We start from the raw sequence: 22,176 nt of genomic DNA on the forward strand, positions 1-22,176 counted from the left end.
TCCTGCATTTTATTTTTCCCCCAACAACTCATCCTGTGAGTTTAGAGAGAGAGAGTCTGGCCCAAAGTCACTCAGCTGGCTGTCATGCTTAAAAGAGACCTGGGATTCACAGTCTTCTGTTTCTAGGCCAGTCTCTTACCACTGCCCCAGCTATATTGTTAGCACCAGAAACAGCTGTCACATTTCTAAATCATTTTGTACTTTAATTTTTCTGAATGCCTTTTCTGTATTGGGAAAAGTAAAACTACTTATGAACTCATTGTAAATGGTAGTGTAAGGTTTAAGGTCTGTTGTTACAAAATTAATTTTCCATTTCTTGTAACAATATCTTTGCTCCTTGAAGTATAAAAGTATATGATCCTGTTATTATCAATAAGAGAAAGTGTAAGATCCATAAGAATCCTATGTCCCAAGACCAGCATGAGTTGCTACAATTCTAGTTGGACTGAATAGGAGGCAACGCAGTAGGGAGACAACAAATGGAATATACTTAGAATATGTATATCAGAAGAAATCATTTTGAAGTTGTCTTTCCTGTCTAATTTCTGAGATAATGAATTTTGGAAGAAATTAAACTTCATTGCTACCCAGAGAAGTCTTCTGATTGTGCTTTTGTATATTGTATCATGAACATCAGCTACCTTGAGTCTTCGGAGAAAAGTGGCATACAAGTTGAACAAACAAACAAACAAACAAATAAATAAATAATTGATCACTTGCATTCCTACCCTGACTGAGTAATACTGTGGATAAAGCAGAAAATAGTCAACAGATTGTGGATTATGTAGACATGCTCACAAAATTACAAAATTCCTTATAATATGCTTGTTAGTTTATGATTAAAAGGCTCTTGTTGATTAACAACATTTTCTCCTTGCTTTCAAAAGAGAAGGCTCTGTTTGGTAGTTATATATTTCATTTAGTGTTATTAATTTTTTCCTGTATAAAATAAATCTGTTAGAATGAGCAAAAATAAAGATTCCTTTGCCTGTTTCCCTACTCCTATAGGAGAGTAGTCTTTTTTTAGTTCAGAACATTAATAATTCATGAATCATGCTGGATAAAACTGAACAATGGGATGAGAGGCTTAATTATTTTCTCTTGTGATAGTGATGTGGTCTTATCCGACTTCATTTCTTTCTTTATATTCTAGCAGATTCATCTGTTGAGCATTTACTATACCCTGATCGGATTTTAACCTTTAAAAATGTCTTTAGTAAATTTTGAAAGGGCAGTTGACTCTGTACCATTCTATATAATAATTAATTTTTGTATCTAAAATTAAATCCTAGGTTGAACTGTGGAAGTCATTGACTCTCATTTATCTTGTTTGAAACAGATTTTTTAAAAAATATTTTCAGTAGCAAAATTAGCGTAAACTTAGTTTTGTGTCTTCTCTTCTCTTCTCTCCTCTCCTCTCTTTTCTCTTCTCTCTTTTCTCAAAAATTGAAAGCAATAAAATATGCTGGTGGCTTTCCTGTTGCCTGTCATATTGTCTTTTCTCCTTTCATCTGCTTTGTACAGATGTCTTCCTCTGATGCTGCTCAACCTCAAACATCTTCTCCTTCTCTGCAAGCTGCTTCTGAGCAAAGCAAAATGGAGGTATTCCCTCTTCTTGGTGTTTGTGTTGTGTTTGGTGCAGATGTGTTCTACTTTTGTTCTGAGTAGCTATAGTACAGGCTAATACATTTGTTTATGGCTTACTGTGTGTGAATTTAGCTCTAGTTGTTCATTGTGGTTTCTGTGATACATGGCTTACATAATGCAAATTCAGCCAATATGGAATTATCTTCTGATATATTTCTGAGATATATTGGTAATTTGCCTTAGGTAGGTATTAGGTAGGTATTTAAGCCAAATTCTAAATGTTATTATATTGCATTTTTTAAATCCATCCCAAAAGAATTTCTTCCTAGACTTTTACATGTCAGCTTGAACTATTTCACAATAGCATACAAGTCTGACCTAGATTTGTAACTTAAATTGTATGTTAGATTTCCTCAAAATAAATATTGTTATGGGGATAATGGATTCCAAGCAGAATTGGCGAATTACTGGCATAATTTTGAAAATGAATTATTAATTAGTAGAATGCATTTCTCATTTTCAGTCGTCTGTGTACTCATTTAGTAATCCTCCATCCTGAACATGTTTTCTTTGAAATAAGATCCGCTAATTTCAGTAACACCTATTTCCAAGTGATTTGATTTGGGATTTCTAGACCTGTCTTTTTGTAAATATCCACATAATAAAATTGCCAATTCCACATGACTTCCAAAATGAGAGCCAGCTGCAATATCTTGACTACCTCTTTATTGCTTTGTTATCTTGAACACGGTTTAAATTACATCCACTGGGGTTTGCATATAGAGCTTGAATTGGAATTGCAGGCTTTTAGTTATTTGTTTGCTTGTTTAGAGTATTTGCAGGCCACTCACTTCTTTAAGGCTCGGGGGAGGGGAAGAAACCTACAGAAACAATCAAAATGACTGAAGACTAATAATCCCTTGTCAGACTAACACAATCATAGGCAAATGTATTGTTATGTAGTCATTTTCTGAATCACCCTTGTGCTTGTTAAGACATTCAACACAATTTTTTAAAAAATCTTAATAAAATAATAGTATAGTAAAATAAGGGCAAAAATAAAAACCTTTCTATAACAGGATAGTTATTATTAAAATGGCTGGAATTGGTGAGGTGCCACAAAAAGGGTTCTATTATATATACTATCCAACCTGTCCTTTTTACATCATGAGACATACATGAATCTCTGATGGAAACGTAGATTCTGAGCTTATTCCTAAATCAGGGGTGTCAAAACGCGCAACGACACATCGTCACATGACGTATTGCAACTTTTTCCCCCTTCGCTAAACTGGGGGTGGATGTGGCCAGCACGTGATGCATCCTGCCCATGGGCCGTGAGTTTGACACCCCTGTCCTAAAGAAAGAGGAAGCCTTGCAATGCAGAAGCCAGAATTATGTGCTCATTGATATAGAAGCCTTTGTTGATCAATATTAACATTATCAATTGTATTGGAAACAAATTAGAAGCCAGGACAATAGGTTCAAAAACAGTGATATGGGGATCCTAAGGTACACATCAGGTAAGCATGTGGATGAAGTTTTTGAACTCTTTAAAATGACATCCTGTATAGAATATGTTATAATAATCCGTATGACATGTATCCCAATCACCAAATCACAGATAATGCTGTATTATCAGCATTACCATGAGACCTAGTTTCAGTGCTCTAGGTGTTTTTCTGATGATATCTTATAGAAGATATAAGAATGCGATATACAGATTTTTAGAAGTGTTGTAGTGTAATGACATTGAGACTGAGCAGTGATTCCCATACCATCTCTGATCATTTTCAGCTAAATAAACCATTAAACTATGCTATCAATTCCATATTAGCCAAACATCTCAGAATAAGATGATCTATAAGTCTGCAAAATCCCACAAAAGCAATAGCAGTGGAAAAGATGACTATGATGAGACTATGGAGAAAGCCGATGGAAAACAGCCATACATATTCAATTTTATAGTCTTTCTGCTGTATATTAAGGACAATATGTTTAATATACTAGATATTTGAAGTGCATGTAGATGTAGTATATGGTCAAGTCAGCCTTGTAATATAATTCTTAAGATAACGTATACATATATAATACATATACAGACCCACATATACATAATATATGAAGCCATTGCAGTTCTGATAGAAATAAATGTCTTTCTGAAATAGAAGTTTAAATTAACTTTTAGAAGTTAATACAACTGATATTTTATTTTAAAGATTTATTATATACAATATAATGCTTAATGGAACATCTTTCCACAGAAGGAAAAAGAAAAGAAGAAAGAAGAGAGAAAAAGGGACAAAGAACCAGAAAAACCTTTGAAAAACTTAGGAATTGAAAAAGTAAGATTGGTTTACTTGTATATTTTAAGATTATATCAATATTCATAATTAATAGTACATAGTGCTACAAATTCATTGCAGTTTTTATATTTAATTCTTTGACTAGTACAAGTCTTGGTTTTTTGGCTAAAATCAATTTTATGGTTTTAGTTATGATCACTTGACTTAACTAATTTCAGAAGCATTACATCTGAATATTTTGTACAATTGTGCTTTAAAATATGAATTGTCTTAACATCTGAAAAAAAACTTTCAGGAAATGCCTGGGCCAATGATGGCTAACCTTTTTGCCATCGTGTGTCAAAAGCGGGAGGGGAGCGCAGGGGGGGTCAGTGGGACCGGAAGTCGGCAGACTGACTGTTTCCGGCCTCCAGAGGGCCTCCAGGGGGGGTGGGGAAGGCCATTTTCACCCTCCCCAGGCTCCTAGAAAGCCTCTGGAGCCTGGGGAGAGCGAAAAACGGGCCTTTCCCACCCACACAGAGGCCTTCTGGAGGCCGGAGACAGCCTGTTTCCCAACTTCCTGTGGGACCAGAAGACCCGAAAATCAGCTGGCTGGCGCGCGCATGTGCGCTGCAGCTGAGCTAGAGCAACACTTGCATGCCCACTGATATGGCTCCATGTACCACCTGTGGCACGCGTGCCATAGGTTCACCATCACGAGCCTGGGCTTATATTTGAAAGTAGGAAAAAAATTGGAAAATTGAAGCAAGTGATATGGAATTGTGTATATAGTCATCAGGAATTGAGATTAGCTGGAGGGAGACTATTTTTTCCCTAATAGCATGAATTGCATGGACATTGCAGCTGGAAATGTTAACAACGTAAAAAGTTTGTGATGGTTCCTCTAAAAAATGAATTCACAAGGAAAATAATAACTTTTTCATTATTTCAGTCTGAGTAGGGTGTTAGTTGTCTTCTTGCAGTTTTCTTTCTGTACCAATAATAGCTGATAATTTATCTGATCGTTCATCTCTCTCTCACATATATACACACATAAACACATACATCACATAATCGTGATTTGGCAACTAGCTCACACTTAAAACATTTGAAGCATCCAGTGGTCACATTATTGCTGTTTGTGTTCTTCCCTGCCAGTTTCCTACAAGCAAAGTCAGTCAGGAAACTGACAGAGAAAGTTGCAAGTTGCTCCTGGAAGTTACTTGAGTTTGTACCAATACTCAAATAACTTCAATACCTAATACTCTACTGCTTCATTTCCTAGAGCTTCTTAGTAAATCAAAGGGTTCTTTGGGATCTGAGATCAGGCATACATTGCAAGGGTGCAGTCTTATCCCAAACCCTAACAGCTAACCAGCGTCAGGGAAGAGCAGCCCATCCTGCTTCCAGGTGCTTGTTAAAATCTGAGCAAATCCGTATGGTGTCTGGAGCATACCATCTTAAATTGATTAGTCATCCTGAAGGAGTCAGTTCTGGTAACTAGGCTCAGACTAGTTCATTGGAATAAAGGCGGCCCTTGTGCCAAATACATCACGTGCATGCCACGCCCACCCCAGTTCCACAAAGGCAATAAACTAGAGGTGGGTTCTACTTACCTTTACTACTGGTTCGCAACGGGATCGCACATGCGCAGATAGCTTCTGATGATGTCAGGGTCAGTGGGCGGAGCCTCCCACCGGTTTTACTACCGGTTCTATAGAACTGGTCTGAACCGGGGGCAACCCACCACTGCAATAAACATTGCGCTACATCAGAATCCAGCCCAGGATGTGATTGAGTTTGACACCCATGGAATAAAGTGTAAAATCAAAAGATGCAGGCTTGCATTGCAATTCTGCTGCTACCATCTTATCTGTTTTCTTCCACCTGTTGACCCAGATGATCTTGCAGTCTGCCCAATTACACTTCATGCCACCACACTATCCTCCTTACCTTTAATATTCTCTGTTGTTCTTTTTATTCTTTCTTCGCCTCCCTTGTCACATTCTCTTTTCTATATCCCATTCTTTTCCGTGTATTCTCTTTTCATTATCTCCACTTTCCACATTTATAATTATCCATGCAGTTCCCATTCACGAAGGACTGCTGGCCTCTTGTCTCAAACCAATCCTTCCTCAGCATACCTGGCTTCTTTCTATTTCTAACCATGAAGATTGATAGTCTATAATTGGCCAAAGTGGGGGGAGGGGGCACTGGGGCAACCATTCTGGTCTAAATTGGAGAGAGGAGGAGGGACTCCATTTTGTTAAACTTTCACCTCAATAACCTACATTTCTTTAAATCTAACACAGAACACAGTACTTTCATTTATTAACGGACCAGCATTGTTTCTAGTGTAAAATCATTGCCTTTCATCCCACTCTAGCTCTCAAGGTAGTCATCACATAAATGATGATAATTATAGCTCCCTCTCTCTCTTTTTTTTTACTTTGGGTTAGCAGTCAGCCATTATCTATTGACCATTAGTTGTTGATTGCTTCCACCCAAATTATTTCTTCTGTTACAACAGAATTATGCCGGTTCATCTCACTTTGAATGTGAACTGAGAAGAGATTTAAATTTCCTGGGATACATCATTTCCTCTGCCTCTGTTTGCAGTGCAACGTGAATAGAGCCTGACTTCTCTGCTTCTGTGCTTTAGATTCACAAGGAAAGAAAGGCTATGTCTGGGCCTCTTTTTCTGTTTGTGATCCTCTGATCTAGATTAGAGGATCCTCTAATCTAGATTTTGGTAATCTAATTACCAAAAAAACACTGACTTTTCCCTTACGATAATATTCTTTAAATAATCTGTCATTCCTGGCCGGTGCTTCGTTCCTGACTTCTTTAAAAAAAACCAAAATAATGTTTCTTTTATCTGCTGGTTGAACATATGGTTGGATTGTGTGCCTGTATTTCAGTGACTGCACTTCTGTGTTACGCTCAGTTATAGTCCAGCCTTAATGACACTATGAATCATTAGTTTAGAAAGAACAAGTAAATAAAAAGTATGAACAATAAAATAAGTAATGGACATTATTATCGATACTCGAGGTCTTTTGCTTGTACTTGGTACAACTAATATACATCTCCTGATGTTCGCTTCTTTCATACTGCAGTGCCTGATAATTACATTAGTTGAAAATCACAACTCTGATTATTGTTGTTTCAATTCAGCTGATACTAAGAACACATTTAGTGAAGCCAGCTGCTGTATTTGTTGCTCCCTGTTTGTTATTTTTGCTTGTATGAGTTTGCATAATTTTGAAAAGTGGCAATTTTCAGAGTTCAGGACATGCTTTTTGCCTGGCTTAATTATTCATTGGCTGCCTCTGCTGAATAACATGCAGTAGCATTAAGTGCTCTTTTGTACGCTGTTCCAGTGAGCCTTGGAAGGCTTATTTGATTCAACTTCAGAAGCACCGTGGAATTAAATTTTTGCTTCCTTTTATGATTGGAAAACCTATAGAGAGGTTTCCAGGCAGATTCATTTGATGCAAGCTGAGCATTGTCTGTACAGTCTGTTTACATTTAGAACGTGCCATATATTTTATATTTTCACTATGTAACGCTGTCTTGGATCAACGAACACATTAGAATCAGCTTTAAATATCTGCTGTAGTAACAAGGAAATGCTAAGCCGAAAAGAGATGACACGTACTTTGAAAATGATCCTGGAATATGCCTTAGTAGAGGAGCATGACATTTAGCCACATTCTACTGGTTTTAAGAATTGTTTTTCTATTTCTTGCTGTGTTAAAACCCACATGAGAAAAATCCATTTGGATTAACTTCTGTTAATGTGATGTTCAATGCTTTGCTCAGGAAGAATTGCATCCTAATAAATTTAAACTCCGCATCCAACCTATATACAAATAATATCTCTCATTACTGGTATATCTTATGTTACAGCATACCAAATAATTGCTTATGATCCTTGCAGAAAATGTTCAGTCTGAAATATTGCTTTTCCTTATTTTTCCATTGTTTTATGGGAAACCTTTTCTCTAGAATTGTAAGCCATTTCAAGTATTATCTCTTTCTTTCATTTCTGCATGAGGTGTTAAGATTAGAGCCTAATGGAAGTGGACAGAAGTCTAAAACTATAAGAACTGAAACACCCCAACTAGTTTAGCCCATTTGGCTGCGATTAGTCAAAGCAGTGTGATTTATTGTATCAAATTAAAAATGAATATTTGATTTTGCAAACATGCTTGGAAAATGGCTAATCCTTTAAAGTGCTTTTGAACGGTCATGGAATTTGGTTTTAGTTATTGTAAAATGGGAATTATTCAAACATATATCTGTAAGCAGAGGTGGGCTTCACATAATTTAGCAACCGGTTCGCCCAGCACCGAAAATGTGAGCATGCATGCGACCTTCCGCACATGAGCTTTGCTTGCACGTGGGGTTTGCACGCATGCGCGCAGCTTAGAAAACGTGGCTAAATAGAACGGAATAGTGGGTGTCGCTACTACTGCTTCATCCGAACTGGTTGAATCTCACCACTGTCTGTAAGCAAGTAACTATTTGGGATCCTGTAATTTTGTAAGGTTTTCGCAGTGATTGGTAGAGAATTTCAAGTAAAAAGAATTAGCTATTTGTATTATTTTAATACCTTTTGAAACATTTGAACTGCTCAACTAGATCAAATGGCAAAACTGGCACAACTAAGATCTTGCACAGTATTTTGTTTATATTGAATAGCTGTTAATTCAAAAAATCTATACTGTTAGAGTTTCTATTAATAAAATGGTTATTAATTTGAATGAAACATCTGTCCTACTGAACTCCAGAAATTACATCTATATGACTTCTGCCTACATGTTAAAACTATTTAGAACATTATACAAGGATTAAGTTACTGCAAGATTATTTTTATATATTTAAGAACACCAGGATCCATATTACATTCACTGATTTCCATGTAGAAAAACCTTTATGTTAAATAATATCTGTTCACTGCCTTTAGGGAATAAGACATCGATCAGATCCATTTGTATTACATTTAAATTCCCCCTCGAATTAATTTCATAGATATCCATTGCAGCTTATTCTTATTTTAGAACTTCGTTAAAATATGCTGTCAATTTTATAAAGCATTTGATCCATTTTCTGTCCAAAAACATGGCAGAGACGTGTTCAAAAACTTGCAATAAGGATTTCTACTCCATTTTCTTTATCCTCTGGCTCTAATGTCCAGCCTTCATGGTCCTTTATCATAAGAAAATCCAAACTAATCTTCAATTTCCATGAGAAAATATGTAATTCAAAATTGAAATTCCAAATTCGCCACCTCCTTAATCCGTTATCTAATACCTTCCAAATCTATATATTTGCTGCATGGTCTAAAAAAAAAAAATCATACGTCTTTAAAATGAATAAATAAATAAATTCTGTGTGAAAACTAGTACTCAATGTTTCTTTACATTTCCAGGGGACAGTTTTTGAAAGATTCCCAAGGATGCATACTTAGAAACTTGTTACTGCTTGGAAACATTCCACAAAGATTTGCTCCAGGCTAAAATATGGAGATTGGCTTAGCTTTGCAGGAATGATTTGACATGGAGAGTATTTAATCAGATACATCAACTATAGTACTATGATTAAAGAAAATGACGTTTTAAAATTTGCAGGATTTTTAGGGTACTGCAGTAACTTTTTTATTCCATGTATCAGTTTTCTGGTGCAATCTGGGATTTTGAAATATAATTTCAAGTGACATATGATAAAGTGCATTAATCTACTTGCTAATTAATCCTTAATTCCATTTATTAATTTTTTCTAGTCTTGGATTTTTCATACATGTCAGCTTTGAATCCCTGGAGGAAGAATGTGTTAATTTGTTATAAAGCGTGCCATATACACAAACCCCACTCACAGGCATCCAGGAGGGAGGGGACAGCAAAAAAGTCAGGATGATAGTTACAGCTGGTACAGAAATGGCAGAATTTAATTTGCACTATCATGACCATTGTTTGGTTTTTTGACCGCATCTGGGATGGGGGCAGGGGTGAAATGCTCCCGGTTCGGACCGGATCGTCCGATCCAGTAGCGATGGTGGCGGGTGCTCAGCTGACCCGCGCAATCATCAGAGGCTTTTTTTTTTATTTTTAAAAGCATTTTTTCTACAATCTCTTCAGCCAAAAAAAAATGCTTTTAAAAGTAAAAAAAAAGCCTCTGCTGATCGCGCAGCTCAGCTGGGATCGTCAGAGGCTTTTGAAAGCCTCTGACGATCCCAGCTGAGTTGCCTGATCAGCAGAGGCTTTTTTTTCTTTTAAAAGCCTCTGACGATCCCAGCTGAGTTGCCTGATCATCAGAGGCTTTTAAAAGCATTTTTTTTACAAGCTCTTCAGCCGAAGAGGTTGTAGAAAAAATGTTTTTAAAAGAAAAAAAAGCCTCTGCCGATCAGGCAACTCAGCTGGGGTCATCAGAGGCTTTTAAAAACATTTTTTTAACAATCTCTTTGGCTGAAGAGATTGTAGAAAAAAATGGTTTTAAAAGTTAAAAAAAAAAAAGTTGGCCACGCCTACCCAGTCACATTACTCCACCACCACCAAGCCATGCCCACAGAACCGGTAGTAACAAATTTTACATTTCACCACTGGATGGGGGACTTGCATTTCAAATATATCTTAAGCTTGATTCTTTAATTTTTAAGCATGTCCCTAAAACAATAGCACCAACCCCCCCCCCCAAAAAAAAAACCATGCACCTAGAGCGAGAGATTGTCTGACAATGTGGGCTCATGCTAGGAAAAGAAAATTCTTCAAATACTAATAAATGAAATGTTCAGTGTTGGTAACTGTTTGCAAAATCCATTTTATAGAAGTCTGTGATTTCATAGTTTTTCTTTCTAGTAATGAATTAATTATTGATGTGCTAGATTTACAGTAGAACTTTCTTCAAGAAACTCAGTGTATTTGGCTTATGTTCCAAGTTTTTTTTTTTTTTAATCTTTGCAGCAACTGCAACTTTACCTATTAAGAATAGCTAGTAAATTGAATGGCTTAACTGAGTGGAGATTTTAATCATAGTTAGCCTGTATGCTGACTATATATTGAGGAAGCCTTACTAGAAGAAGATGAGCATGTGTTTAAAATTCAAGGAATAAATATCAGAATCTGCACTATGCTGATAATAGTAAAGGTAGTCCTTGACTTATGACCACAATTGAGTCCAAAATTTCTGTTGTTAAGTGAGATATTTGTTAAGTGAGTTTTGTCCCATTTTACAATCTTTCTTGCCACAGTTGTTAAGTGAATCACTGCAGTTGGTAACTTAGCAACCCAGTTGTTAAATTAATCTGGCTTCCCCACTGAAGGTCACAAAAGATGATCACATGACCTTGGGACACAGCAACGGTCATAAATATGAACCAGTTGCCAAGCATTTGAATTTTGATCACATGATGATGGGGATGCTGCAAAAGTCGTAACTGTGAAAAATGGTCATAAGTCATATTTTTTCAGTGCTGTTGTAACTTTGACCAGTCACTAAACAGACTGTTGTAAGTCGAGGATTACCTGTACTCTGATAGGCGAAAATGGAAATAATTGGTAAGCTCTAGAAATGATAGTCAAGGAGCATAGAGACAAAAGTGCAGCAAACAGCCCTAGAACAGCTGTGAGATGGGTGGCTATACTAAGATGGATGGATGGATGGGTAGGCAGATAGGTAGATAGGTAGGTACCTGGTGGATAGCTTCTGCATTTTATGATTATCAACAACAAAGGAAAAGTCAAGAATTATTCTGTGGTGTAGCACTTAGTAGTATAATTTTCCCACTGACACTTTATACCGCGTTTCCCCAAAAATAAGACCCTGTCTTATATTTTTTTTGAACCCTGAAATAAGCGCTTGGCCTTATTGCCCTGCGTTCAAAAGCCCGATTGGGCTTATTATCAGGGGATGTCTTATTTTGGGGGAAACAGGGTAGAAACCAAGTTGGAATTTAAAGAAACATAGTGTACTGTAAAGACTATTAAAACTTTTGAACTTTAGTTTCAACTTTCGCTTTGTTGCGAAGGTTGTTGAGAGTGTGGTCGTGCAACAGCTCCCCCAGCACCTGGATGAAACGACGTATCTGGATCCGTTCCAGTCGGGCTTCAGGCCCGGGTACAGCACGGAAACGGCATTGGTCGCGTTGGTTGATGATCTCTGGAGGGCTCGGGACAGGGGGTGCTCCTCTGTCCTGGTCCTGTTAGATCTCTCAGCGGCTTTTGATACCATCGACCATGGTATCATGCTGCACCGGTTGGAAGAGTTGGGGGTGGGAGGCACTGTGTTGCGGTGGTTCTCCTCCTTTCTCTCTGACCGGTCGCAGTCTGTGTTGACAGGGGGACAGAGGTCGACCCCGAGGCCCCTCATATGTGGGGTGCCGCAAGGGTCGGTCCTCTCGCCTCTCCTGTTCAACATTTATGTGAAGCCGCTGGGCGAGATCATCCGTGGTTTCGGGGTGGAGTACCATCAGTACGCTGACGACACCCAGCTGTACATCTCCACCCCGGATCACCCCAATGATGCCCTTGAAGTGATGTCCCGGTGCCTGGAGGCCGTACGGATCTGGATGGGGAGGAACAGGCTCAGGCTCAACCCATCCAAGACTGAGTGGCTGTGGTTTCCGACGTCCCGATATAGTCAGTTGACGCCATCACTGACTATTGGGGGCGAATCATTGGCCCCCACGGAGAGGGCTCGCAACTTGGGCGTCCTCCTGGACTCACGGCTGTCTTTAGAAGAGCACTTGACGGCCGTGACCGGGAGGATTTTTCATCAGGTTCGCCTGATTCGCCAGTTGCGTCCCTTTCTGGATCGGGACTCTTTACGCACGGTCACTCATGCCCTTGTCACCTCCCGCCTGGACTATTGCAACGCTCTCTACATGGGGCTCCCCTTGAGGAGCACCCGGAGAATCCAACTGGCGCAGAGTGTGGCCGCGCGGGTGGTAATGGGAGCGACATGGCGTTCCCATGTAACACCTCTCCTGCGCGAGCTGCACTGGCTCCCGGTGGTCTTCCGGGTGCGCTTCAAGGTTTTGGTTACCACCTTTAAAGCGCTCCATGGCTTAGGACCCGGGTACTTGCGGGACCGCCTACTACCACCAATAGCCTCCCACCGGCCGGTACGCTCCCATAGAGAGGGGCTCCTCCGGGTGCCGTCAGCCAAACAATGCCGACTGGCGGCCCCCAGGGGGAGAGCCTTCTCTGTGGGGGCACCTACTATCTGGAACGAGCTCCCCCCAGAGATACGGAGGATCCCGGATCTGCGCACCTTCCGCCGCGCCTTAAAGACCTTACTATTTCACCAGGCCGGCCTGGCCTAATTTTCCCCCTCTTTTATAAAAGATTTTTAAAATTTTAAATATTTTTTAGTATTTATATATTCAATTTTAAATTGGTTTTAAAAGTTTGGGGTTTTAAATTTGTCGGGGCCAAAATTATTTAATTTGATTTTATTCTATTTTTTAAATTTTGTATTGTATGTGTTTTTATTGTTTGGCTGTGCACCGCCCTGAGTCCTTCGGGAGTAGGGCGGTATAGAAATCTAATAAATAATAATAATAATAATAATAGTATTGGAGAAGAATATTGGCCAGCTAAGTAAACAAAAGGATCATAGAACAAATCCATTCAGAGTTCTCACTCAAGGCACAGAAAGCCAGGTTCATATTATTACATTTTAGACACATTATGCAAAGACCCAATTCTCTTGAGAAAACCATATTGCTGTAAAGATGGAAAGAAAGTTGGAAGAGGGGGAGATCAGTGATGACGGGTACAGCACCGGGAGACCTGAAGAACCAGGTTGGGGTGAAATCATCCTGGATATCCATCTACATGGTCACTAAGAGTTGATGGCACATAATCATTCAATTTTCTCCGCATTATTTGACATTCAAAAAGCTACATCTTAGTAAATTATTATATGCAAGTGATGTTGGTGTTGTGTTGTAGCAAAGCAAATGAGAAATAACCTTGAGAGTCTTTGTTTCAAAGGACACTTCAGATCGGCACAACTCTTTAGTTGGCATTGGGTAATCAAGTTGTTGATTCCTACTTATGGTCAGATCAGCACCCTGTTTAGATTTGCAAAAGCTGCCCAGGGATTACTGTTTCAGAAAGTCTTCAGGGTCTGATAGAATGGCATGTTACCACTTTGCAGTAGCTGATCATTTTATTGAGAATGGTATTTCTTGGCAGGACTGTATTATTGCTTCTTTTACATTATGTTATAATGTGTTGTTACAATCTTTTTTTCCCTGTATTGGAAATGTGTGCTGCTTACAATTGTCTGTGATTGAGACAGACCGTAAGAATGAATGAATAAACGAATGACTATTCTTTCTGTCTCAGCTCCCCTATTGGCCTTTTCCAGAGAAGAGTTATTTTCCAAAGAGTTATTGCGAAGTAGTGTATGCAAATGTCTCTGACCAGTAGGAAATGAATTCTGTCATACTTCTTTTGCCAATTTGCCTTTTCTATGTGTTCTAGTACACACAATAATAATCGTCTTTCCAATTTAAAGTAAGACTGCATGGAGGCTCTTGTTTGTGATATTTCACATGTGTATATGTATTGTCACAATCTCTATTCATTTTTAATAAAGCCTCAGAAGAAAGAAGATCAGCAACTTGAGCTTAAAACAAGTCCTAAGAAGGTACCAGAATCAACTGTTGATCTTCTGGGACTTGGTAAGTAATTATCTATAATTTTGAATAGAATAAATGGAAGCTATCTGTATATTTGAATTGAGAAAAATATATACTTAAAAGTAATTAGAGTTCTTTTTGGAAGAGAAAGTTATCACAAGATTCTGATGAGAGAATGCAATATTCACAGAGAAAATTCAATATTCACATAGCTCTGTGAATATTGCATTTTTTGTTTGTTTGTTTGTTTAATGTCCCATCCTAAGGAATCAACATTAATCCTGTGTGAATTTGAATTTAGTTTCTCAGGACACCAATCTTCAGCTTGATTGTCATGCTAATTTAAAGAAGGGTTTTTTCCCCAATCGGGCCAGCGATCCTGAAAAAACATACATGCCAGAGAAGGAATAGATTATTCCATCCTTTCTCCTGCAATTAATTCGGCTTTTAACTTTTATTCTGGACACCTCCCCACACACCCTTTTCAGGAATATTCCTGTGCATTAAGGATAGCAATAGCACTTAGATTTATATACTGCTTCGTAGTGCTTTACAGCACTCTAAAGTGGTTTACAGTGTCAGCATATTGCCTCCAACAATCTGGGTCTCATTTTACCAACCTCGGAAAGATGGAAGACTGAGTCACCCTTAAGCCGGTGAGGATCGAACTGTGGCAGTGAGCTAAATTAGCCTGCAATACTGCATTCTAACCACTGTATGACCACGGCTCCAAGGAACATAGGAACCAAGCTTCTCATGATAGCAGGACAGAGTGATTCAGGCCTCTTTACCAACTTGTGGAACCAGTGTACATCCAGATTCTTTGCTTGGTTTCCCCCCAAACATCTTGCCCACTTATTTATTTATTTTTCATTTAAAATATTAGTACTTTAATTAAAATCATGGCTTCAGGTCTGAGTATGAAATAGAACTTATTTTTATTACTTTGGCAAATTCTTTTTTGTCTGAGTGGATGATGCATTCCTGAATCATCTTTCAGAACTTTGGTACACTTCTAACGTGCTGTGCTGGTATGTTTAGACATTAATTTATATTAGTTCTGATTCCTTAGAAGGTGCTGGAGTATCGTGATCAGTAGTGTGACCATTAGCCTATGAATTCTCCCATGCTATTCAATTTTTGGGAAGCAGCTGTGATACATATATAATAGCAGTATACCTGCTATACTAATGAAGATGCTAATTGCAACTTGCCTTCCCATTTTGCCCATGCTGCTGCCCCAGCCTCGCTTCTGCTATCCCCACCTCCTCCATCTTGTCTGTATTATCACCAATGCCAAAGAAGCATCTTTTCATCCTTAACAGCACACCCCATCATAACTTCATACTTGCACCTGTGTTGCTATCCCATTAGGCTTTGCTAGTATTGTATCGCTAATCAGTTGTACTTGCAACCATGTCAGCAAGTCAGTATTTTAATTAGCAATAGCACTTAGTCTTATATACTGCTTTACAGATCTCTCTAAGCAGTTTACAGAGTCAGCATATCCCACCCACCCCCCCCCCCCAAAAAATAAAAATCTGGGTCCTCATTTTACCAACCTTGAGAGGATGGAAAGTTGAGTCAACCTTGAGCCGGTCAGGATCGAACTCTGGCAATGAGCAGAGTTAGTCTGCAGTACTGCATTCTAACCATTTTAGCCACTACACCACCATGGCTCATAAGTGTAAAGCCACTTCTTTCCTAGCCTATCAGTAAACTGAACCAGTAAGAATGCGTCCTTTCAGTGCACAGCCAGTGGCAACAATTTACAACTTTAGCTCACTTCTAAGTGAGGAAAGTAGATTCTTAATGTTTTAAGATTGGCACAAACATGGCTGTATTAATTCTCAATGTTCTGTAGTCAGTTTAAGAAAAGAGCCTTTAGAGATATGATTGCAGGGTATTATAATAGGTTTTAAGTAAGACTTTGATTCTACTGTTCCAGAATGCCACAGCCATGTATTAATTTAGACCAGTTATGGAGAGCATATAATTCACTCATTACAACAGCTTTACGGGAAACGGAATCTGTTTCTGAGGATAGATATTAAATCCTGGATTGTCCTACTAAAAAAAAAATTCCCCCATATGAATATTCCTAGATTTTAAGATCCTCATGAGACCAAAAATATTAGTTTTAGTTATTAGAATAATTACCACTTTAGGACAGTATTATTATCCACCTGACTGAAGGCCACCAAATAGTGTGCTTGCTTTTGACTTCTCCAAAACTCTTCAGATAGTAAAATGTATATAGAACAAAACACCCACCATCCTAACTCCTAGAGTTAGGATGGCGGGTGTTGTTTAAGTAACAATTTCAAGAGTTACATACAGATTTAGATAAAATATGGGTGTTGTCTATAGGCATTCAGTTAGGCTGCTGTTGATTTAATTAATCAAAATGATTTATTGTGATTTTTATTGTCACAACTTTGCTGACCCAGTTCATTGAGAAAGAATATCATTTTATTACTAGTATTGTAGTGTTGTTGTTGTTATGCTCCCCCAATAACAAGCAGTTGTCTTAGTTGCTATTTCTGTTCATTCTTTCACATTTTACATATTTTTTATATAAAAAAGGAGATTCTTAGTCACTGTATATTTAAAAATATTCAGAAAATTACTGGATTATTTTACTGTGGCATCAGTGCAAAGAATACTCTTAGCACCTCTGGAGCTCTACAAATATTTAACGTGTGATTGAATATAGGTTACCATAAAGTACTAATGGTTTAAAATGATTTGCAAATATGTCATGGATCGACTTTCCCTTCTTATATTTCCTGTTTATGTCTGGAAAACAATTAAAATATATGCAAGAGAATTGGAGAAGCACTGGAAAAAGGGAAGCCATTCTATCAGTTAATTCCCTTCTCCATGTATGTGAATATAGCGAGACAAACATTTTTACTCTCATCCTCTTAAAATGTACACTATGTACTGTTTTGATCTTCACCAGTGTATTTCAGATTGAAGAGCAATATTACCAACAGTTCACATGGTTCGTGAATACTTATAAAATATTGTAGGTTTTGCTAGTAATGTAATGTTATTTTTCCCCAACTGATTTCCCAACCTTTTATAATACTGCAGATAATACTTGTCTTTTAGCTTTACAGATTTGTGTGTGTGTGTGTGTGTGTGTGTGTGTGTAAATTCACCATACTAGAGATTTAAATTCAAAGTAACTGACATCACTTTTTAAATTTGGAAACAGGCGTTTCCTTTAAAATAATGCTGTTACAAAACTACTCCTTTTTTTGCATGTCTTGCAAAACCATGCCATGTTACAGCATTACCTTTTCTATCAAGTTGAAAGGTTGAATTTGCCAAAAGAAGCAAAACTCATTTTCTGTTTGGTGTACCATTTACCAGTTAAATGTCCCATTAGAAAACAAATGAAAATGTATAGTTGCAGGCTTTAAAGTAACCAACCATCTCAGCATATTATTACTTAAAAACAGATAATCTCAAACTTCATGTGAGGGCATCAGTGAATTGTTACATTCATTTATTTTAGATTGATTTTAAAATAACAGACATTAAGGAAGAGATTTACCAAAAACACAAAGAAACTAAATTTCCACCTTGTAAACAATATTTTGCCTAGAGAATTTTCTGTATAACTAATGCTCCCTTTGAGGTTTTAAAATTTTACTTTGTGATTCTGGAGATCCAGTATTGATCATAGAATAGTAAATTTTCCCCTTTGGTTTGTTGCAGAGATAAGTGATAATAAAATAGGAAAGGAATTGTGTTCCTTCTTTTCATTCTTGGGAATATGGTTTCATTAGCAAACGTATGGCATGATCTTCATATTGTCCTGCCACCAATAACTATAGGCTAGTGGCAGAGACAGGAAAGCATGCCAGAATGAAAATACTATATAGTACCCTGTTTCCCCAAAAATAAGACATCCCCTTATAATAAGCCCAATCAGGCTTTTGAGCGCATGTGTTAAAATAAGCCTCCCCTGAAAATAAGCCCTCTCCAAAAATATTTAAACACAGAGCTGGAAATCAGGTAAGACGGCAAAAGGAGACCCATCTTGCTCCACGCACCCCAAAATAATAAGATCTCCCCGAAAATAAGGCCAAGTGCTTATTTTGGGGTTCAAAAAAATATAAGACAGGATCTTCTTTTCGGGGAAACATGGTATGTAAATCTTGGTTCAATTTTACAGTACTCAAAAACCTAGGTTTATTGTTTTTACTCAATTCTCTCATAAGCATACTTCCATTTTTTCTTACAAACAACTTTTTTCTGTTTCAGTAAAGCCTGGATATAAGAGACCGATCGGGGGGAAAGTATATCCATCAAGTTAGAATATCTGTTAAATCCGAATTTATGCATAGATTTCATTTACATCATTTGCATAATCATCCAAATGATGTAAATTAATATAAAAACCGTCAAGAGCCTGGATAGCGCTGCAGACTAAAAGCACTGTAATTTAACACCAGCTGTCTGCAATTAAAGTAAGTTCGAATCTTGCCAGGCTCAAGGTTGACTCAGCCTTCCATCCTTTCTAAGGTAGGTAAACTGAGGACCCAGTTTGTGGGGGCAATAAGCTGACTTTATATAAAATGTACAAAAGTATGAAGGCTATTGCTTAACGCACTGTAAGCCGCCCTGAGTCTCCGGAGAAGGGCGGCATATAAATCAAATTAAAAAAAAAACAAACTACGTAATGATATAAATTGATATAAATGACAAATACAGACTGCCAATTGCTTCAGAAACCGTGGTCTGGTCCTTTGAGATTAAAATCCAAATCAAATGTCCTTGGAATCTAAAGTTCGTTAAGTAGAGGTCCAGAGGATCATGGTTTTAGAAGCCATGGAAGAGGCTTTTAGAGCTAGGAAGAGGAAACTTTTCACTTGAGCATGAATAGTTCAAAACAGATGTCAGTTTTCATATCCAACCTATTGATTATTCCAAGGACTAATTGGAATTTCTTCTCCTTAACCTCATTTATTCCAACATCTACGTTTTGTTTTTTTAACATGGCCAGACTTTTCTATTTATGTAGCACCTTTTTCTGAACACAGGGAGAAAAGAAAGTTGTGTGGCTGTAGATGGAATTATTTATCTTTACGCTAAGAAGTGGTATATGAATGGAATATGTTTGAGATCAGTCTACTAATGTCAAAGTGTCATGTAGAGTCAGCAATTACTGCAGAAAGAAGTTTGCCCTTTAACCTCCCTCCTCCATTCCAATTCTCCCTCTGAAAATCAGAGTTCTTGAGGGTCAACTTAGTTATATGGCTAGGAGTATCAATTGACAAGTTTTGTTTGCAGATAATCTTTCCTGGGTAGAGGCAATCTAACTATAGTGAAACCACATTAAAGGTTTTCTGTTACTCCTGATTGTCTGTTTTATTTACACATATGTCACTTTGTCAATTTGAGTCATTTGTGTGATGTTAAGATTCTATAAACTGCCATGGATATTGTAAGGTAAAGTAAGCTAAAATAAAACAATGTAACTTAATTGCTTTATCCAGGTTACCTTGGATGCAACAGACTTTGTTGTTTTGAAGGCTGTCTTTATTTTATTTTATTTTTTGCTTTAATTTATATGCCTTAACAGAACTTGCATCCCATGTCTGCTAAGTAGAGGTTCATTAAATTGAGGCTTCACTGTTCTGTAGTTCCTATAATGATATCTCAAATTTTGATTATTGTAAAGAACTATATTTGTGTTTTTACGGAATTACAGCTGGTATAGAATATGACAGATTGCTGAATGAAATTCTTATCATATATATATATATATATATATATATATATATATATATATATATATATATATATATATATATATATATATATATATATATATAAAACAAAGACTTTGCTATAAGCAACACAGTATAATCTTCATTTATAATAATTGCAGTTTACTCTCTTGTTTTCCCACTGAAATCCACAAGATGACTACTGTTGTTTCATTCAAATCTATAGTCCCCAAACTCTACATTGTGGCACCCCAGGGCATCTCATGTACAAGGTCACTGTGGGGTTATTAATTACAATTTTGGTCAAAGGTTTCTGTGAAAAACATACTGAGACACTAAGGAAATTTTGGAACCTTTCTAAGTGCCTCTCTTCATCCTGGCTTTTTTTGGATGAATATCATGGGGAAATTATTTCGTTTGTTTTTCTTCTCTCTTTTATAAATCTGCAGTGTTTTAATGCATTGGTTTCCTCTGGGTATATGTGTGTACATATGTGTATGTGTAATATATATGCATGTAAAGCATGTATTTAACTTTTGTGATGACTGCACAGAAAATGGTATAAAAATACACTTAGCAGATCCAGTAGAAATTAAATAGGCCAAATAGACTATTTTCATCTTTCCATTAATTATGTTTACAACCCACTGTCTCAAAATTCTAAAGTTTTGGAAACTAACTCGTTAAAAAAGCATCTTCATAGAAGATGTCGCCAAGCTTCTCCAATTTCTGTGAATCCACTGCACCTACATGCTAAGCTTTTGAGCCGATTTAAAACATATTTTAATGTAGGTACTGCAGGGACACAAGAAAACCTATGCTGTCTTTTGCTAGTTGAATAAACAGAGAAATAATTGGGGCAAAAAAAAAATCAACACAGTTGTATTTTTTCAAGCAAAGTAGAATAATTAGATCAACTATGTTTTTTAAACAACTTTCTTCTGGAATTTTCTGGATGCGATAAGCTTATTTTTAAGTACTGTAAAGTGGATAAATATCCATCTACCATAGTAGTGTTACTTGAAATTTACTGAAGAATCTGATTCCTGAAAGGCTACTTTAATATATTTCCCAAAAGTGAATGCCTTTAGGACCACCAAGAGAAAAATTACTTTTATTTTGTTGAAATTATGTTTTCATAATTTCGGAGATGATATTCTGTCTGCCTAAATGTATTAACCTCCTAAAGAATTTTGCTCTAATACAGAGAGTGATCAAAGAGAGAGATTTGGCAGGTCCTCTTGGAGATGTCCTACATTCACTATACTTTATTTTATTTATGAATTTTTCCAGACCAACATTAAATGCCAGAATGTATATATTTGGTGTTGGCCTACATCTAGGATATTGCCGTAGAGCACTAATATAGATATTTAGATGGTCCTTCCCTCTGAGGGGTTTTTTCCAAGAATGTTACCTTCAGACTCAGTGCAGGAAGAAGTACATCCCAAAGGGAAGAAGACTAAAAAAACGAGAAACTCATGTTTATAGTGGAAATGTGTGATATGTTATAATAAATGCATAAATTACAGAGCTGTACTCCTTTGGAACTAAAAGCAAACTTCAAAGCGTAATTTGTGATATTAGTTTACAGTTGTAAATCTATAAAGCGTAGATGAATATGTTAAAAATAGTTCAATAGTCTGCTGCAGATTTCATGCTGAGGGAAAAAAATAACATGGATATCTAGAGGGATTTAATTTCATGTTTATCAAATTGAGACTTTATGCTGAGGCTGTTTCTAACTTTGGACTTGTAGGAGGATGGAATTTACGGCTATCACAGAAATTTCATTCATAACATCTAGAAAAAAAAATAAATGAAAAATTGCATTATTTTTTAGTCAGCTACCACTTATTTTTCAAACTAGTGGTTTATCTCCCTTTTGAATTATCTAGGTAGACAG

At 37.1% G+C, this 22,176-nt stretch overlaps 1 protein-coding gene across 2 annotated transcripts in view; it reads left to right on the forward strand.

Annotated features, from left to right (window-relative positions):
* Window positions 1-22,176, forward strand: part of SMAP1 (small ArfGAP 1) — a 67,361-nt gene that overhangs the window by 34,604 nt on the left and 10,581 nt on the right. The window contains exons 5-7 of one of the 2 annotated variants that reach the window (XM_060689210.2): window positions 1,525-1,602; window positions 3,852-3,932; window positions 14,481-14,565. In XM_060689210.2, the coding sequence (XP_060545193.2) occupies window positions 1,525-1,602; window positions 3,852-3,932; window positions 14,481-14,565 (244 nt within the window). The remainder of the gene's footprint in view (window positions 1-1,524; window positions 1,603-3,851; window positions 3,933-14,480; window positions 14,566-22,176) is intronic. The other variant, XM_087882493.1, reaches the window with a different exon arrangement.

Source organism: Pantherophis guttatus, chromosome 1, assembly GCF_059756535.1.
Source record: "Pantherophis guttatus breed Tessera chromosome 1, ASM5975653v1, whole genome shotgun sequence".
Taxonomy (NCBI): Eukaryota; Metazoa; Chordata; class Lepidosauria; order Squamata; family Colubridae; genus Pantherophis; species Pantherophis guttatus.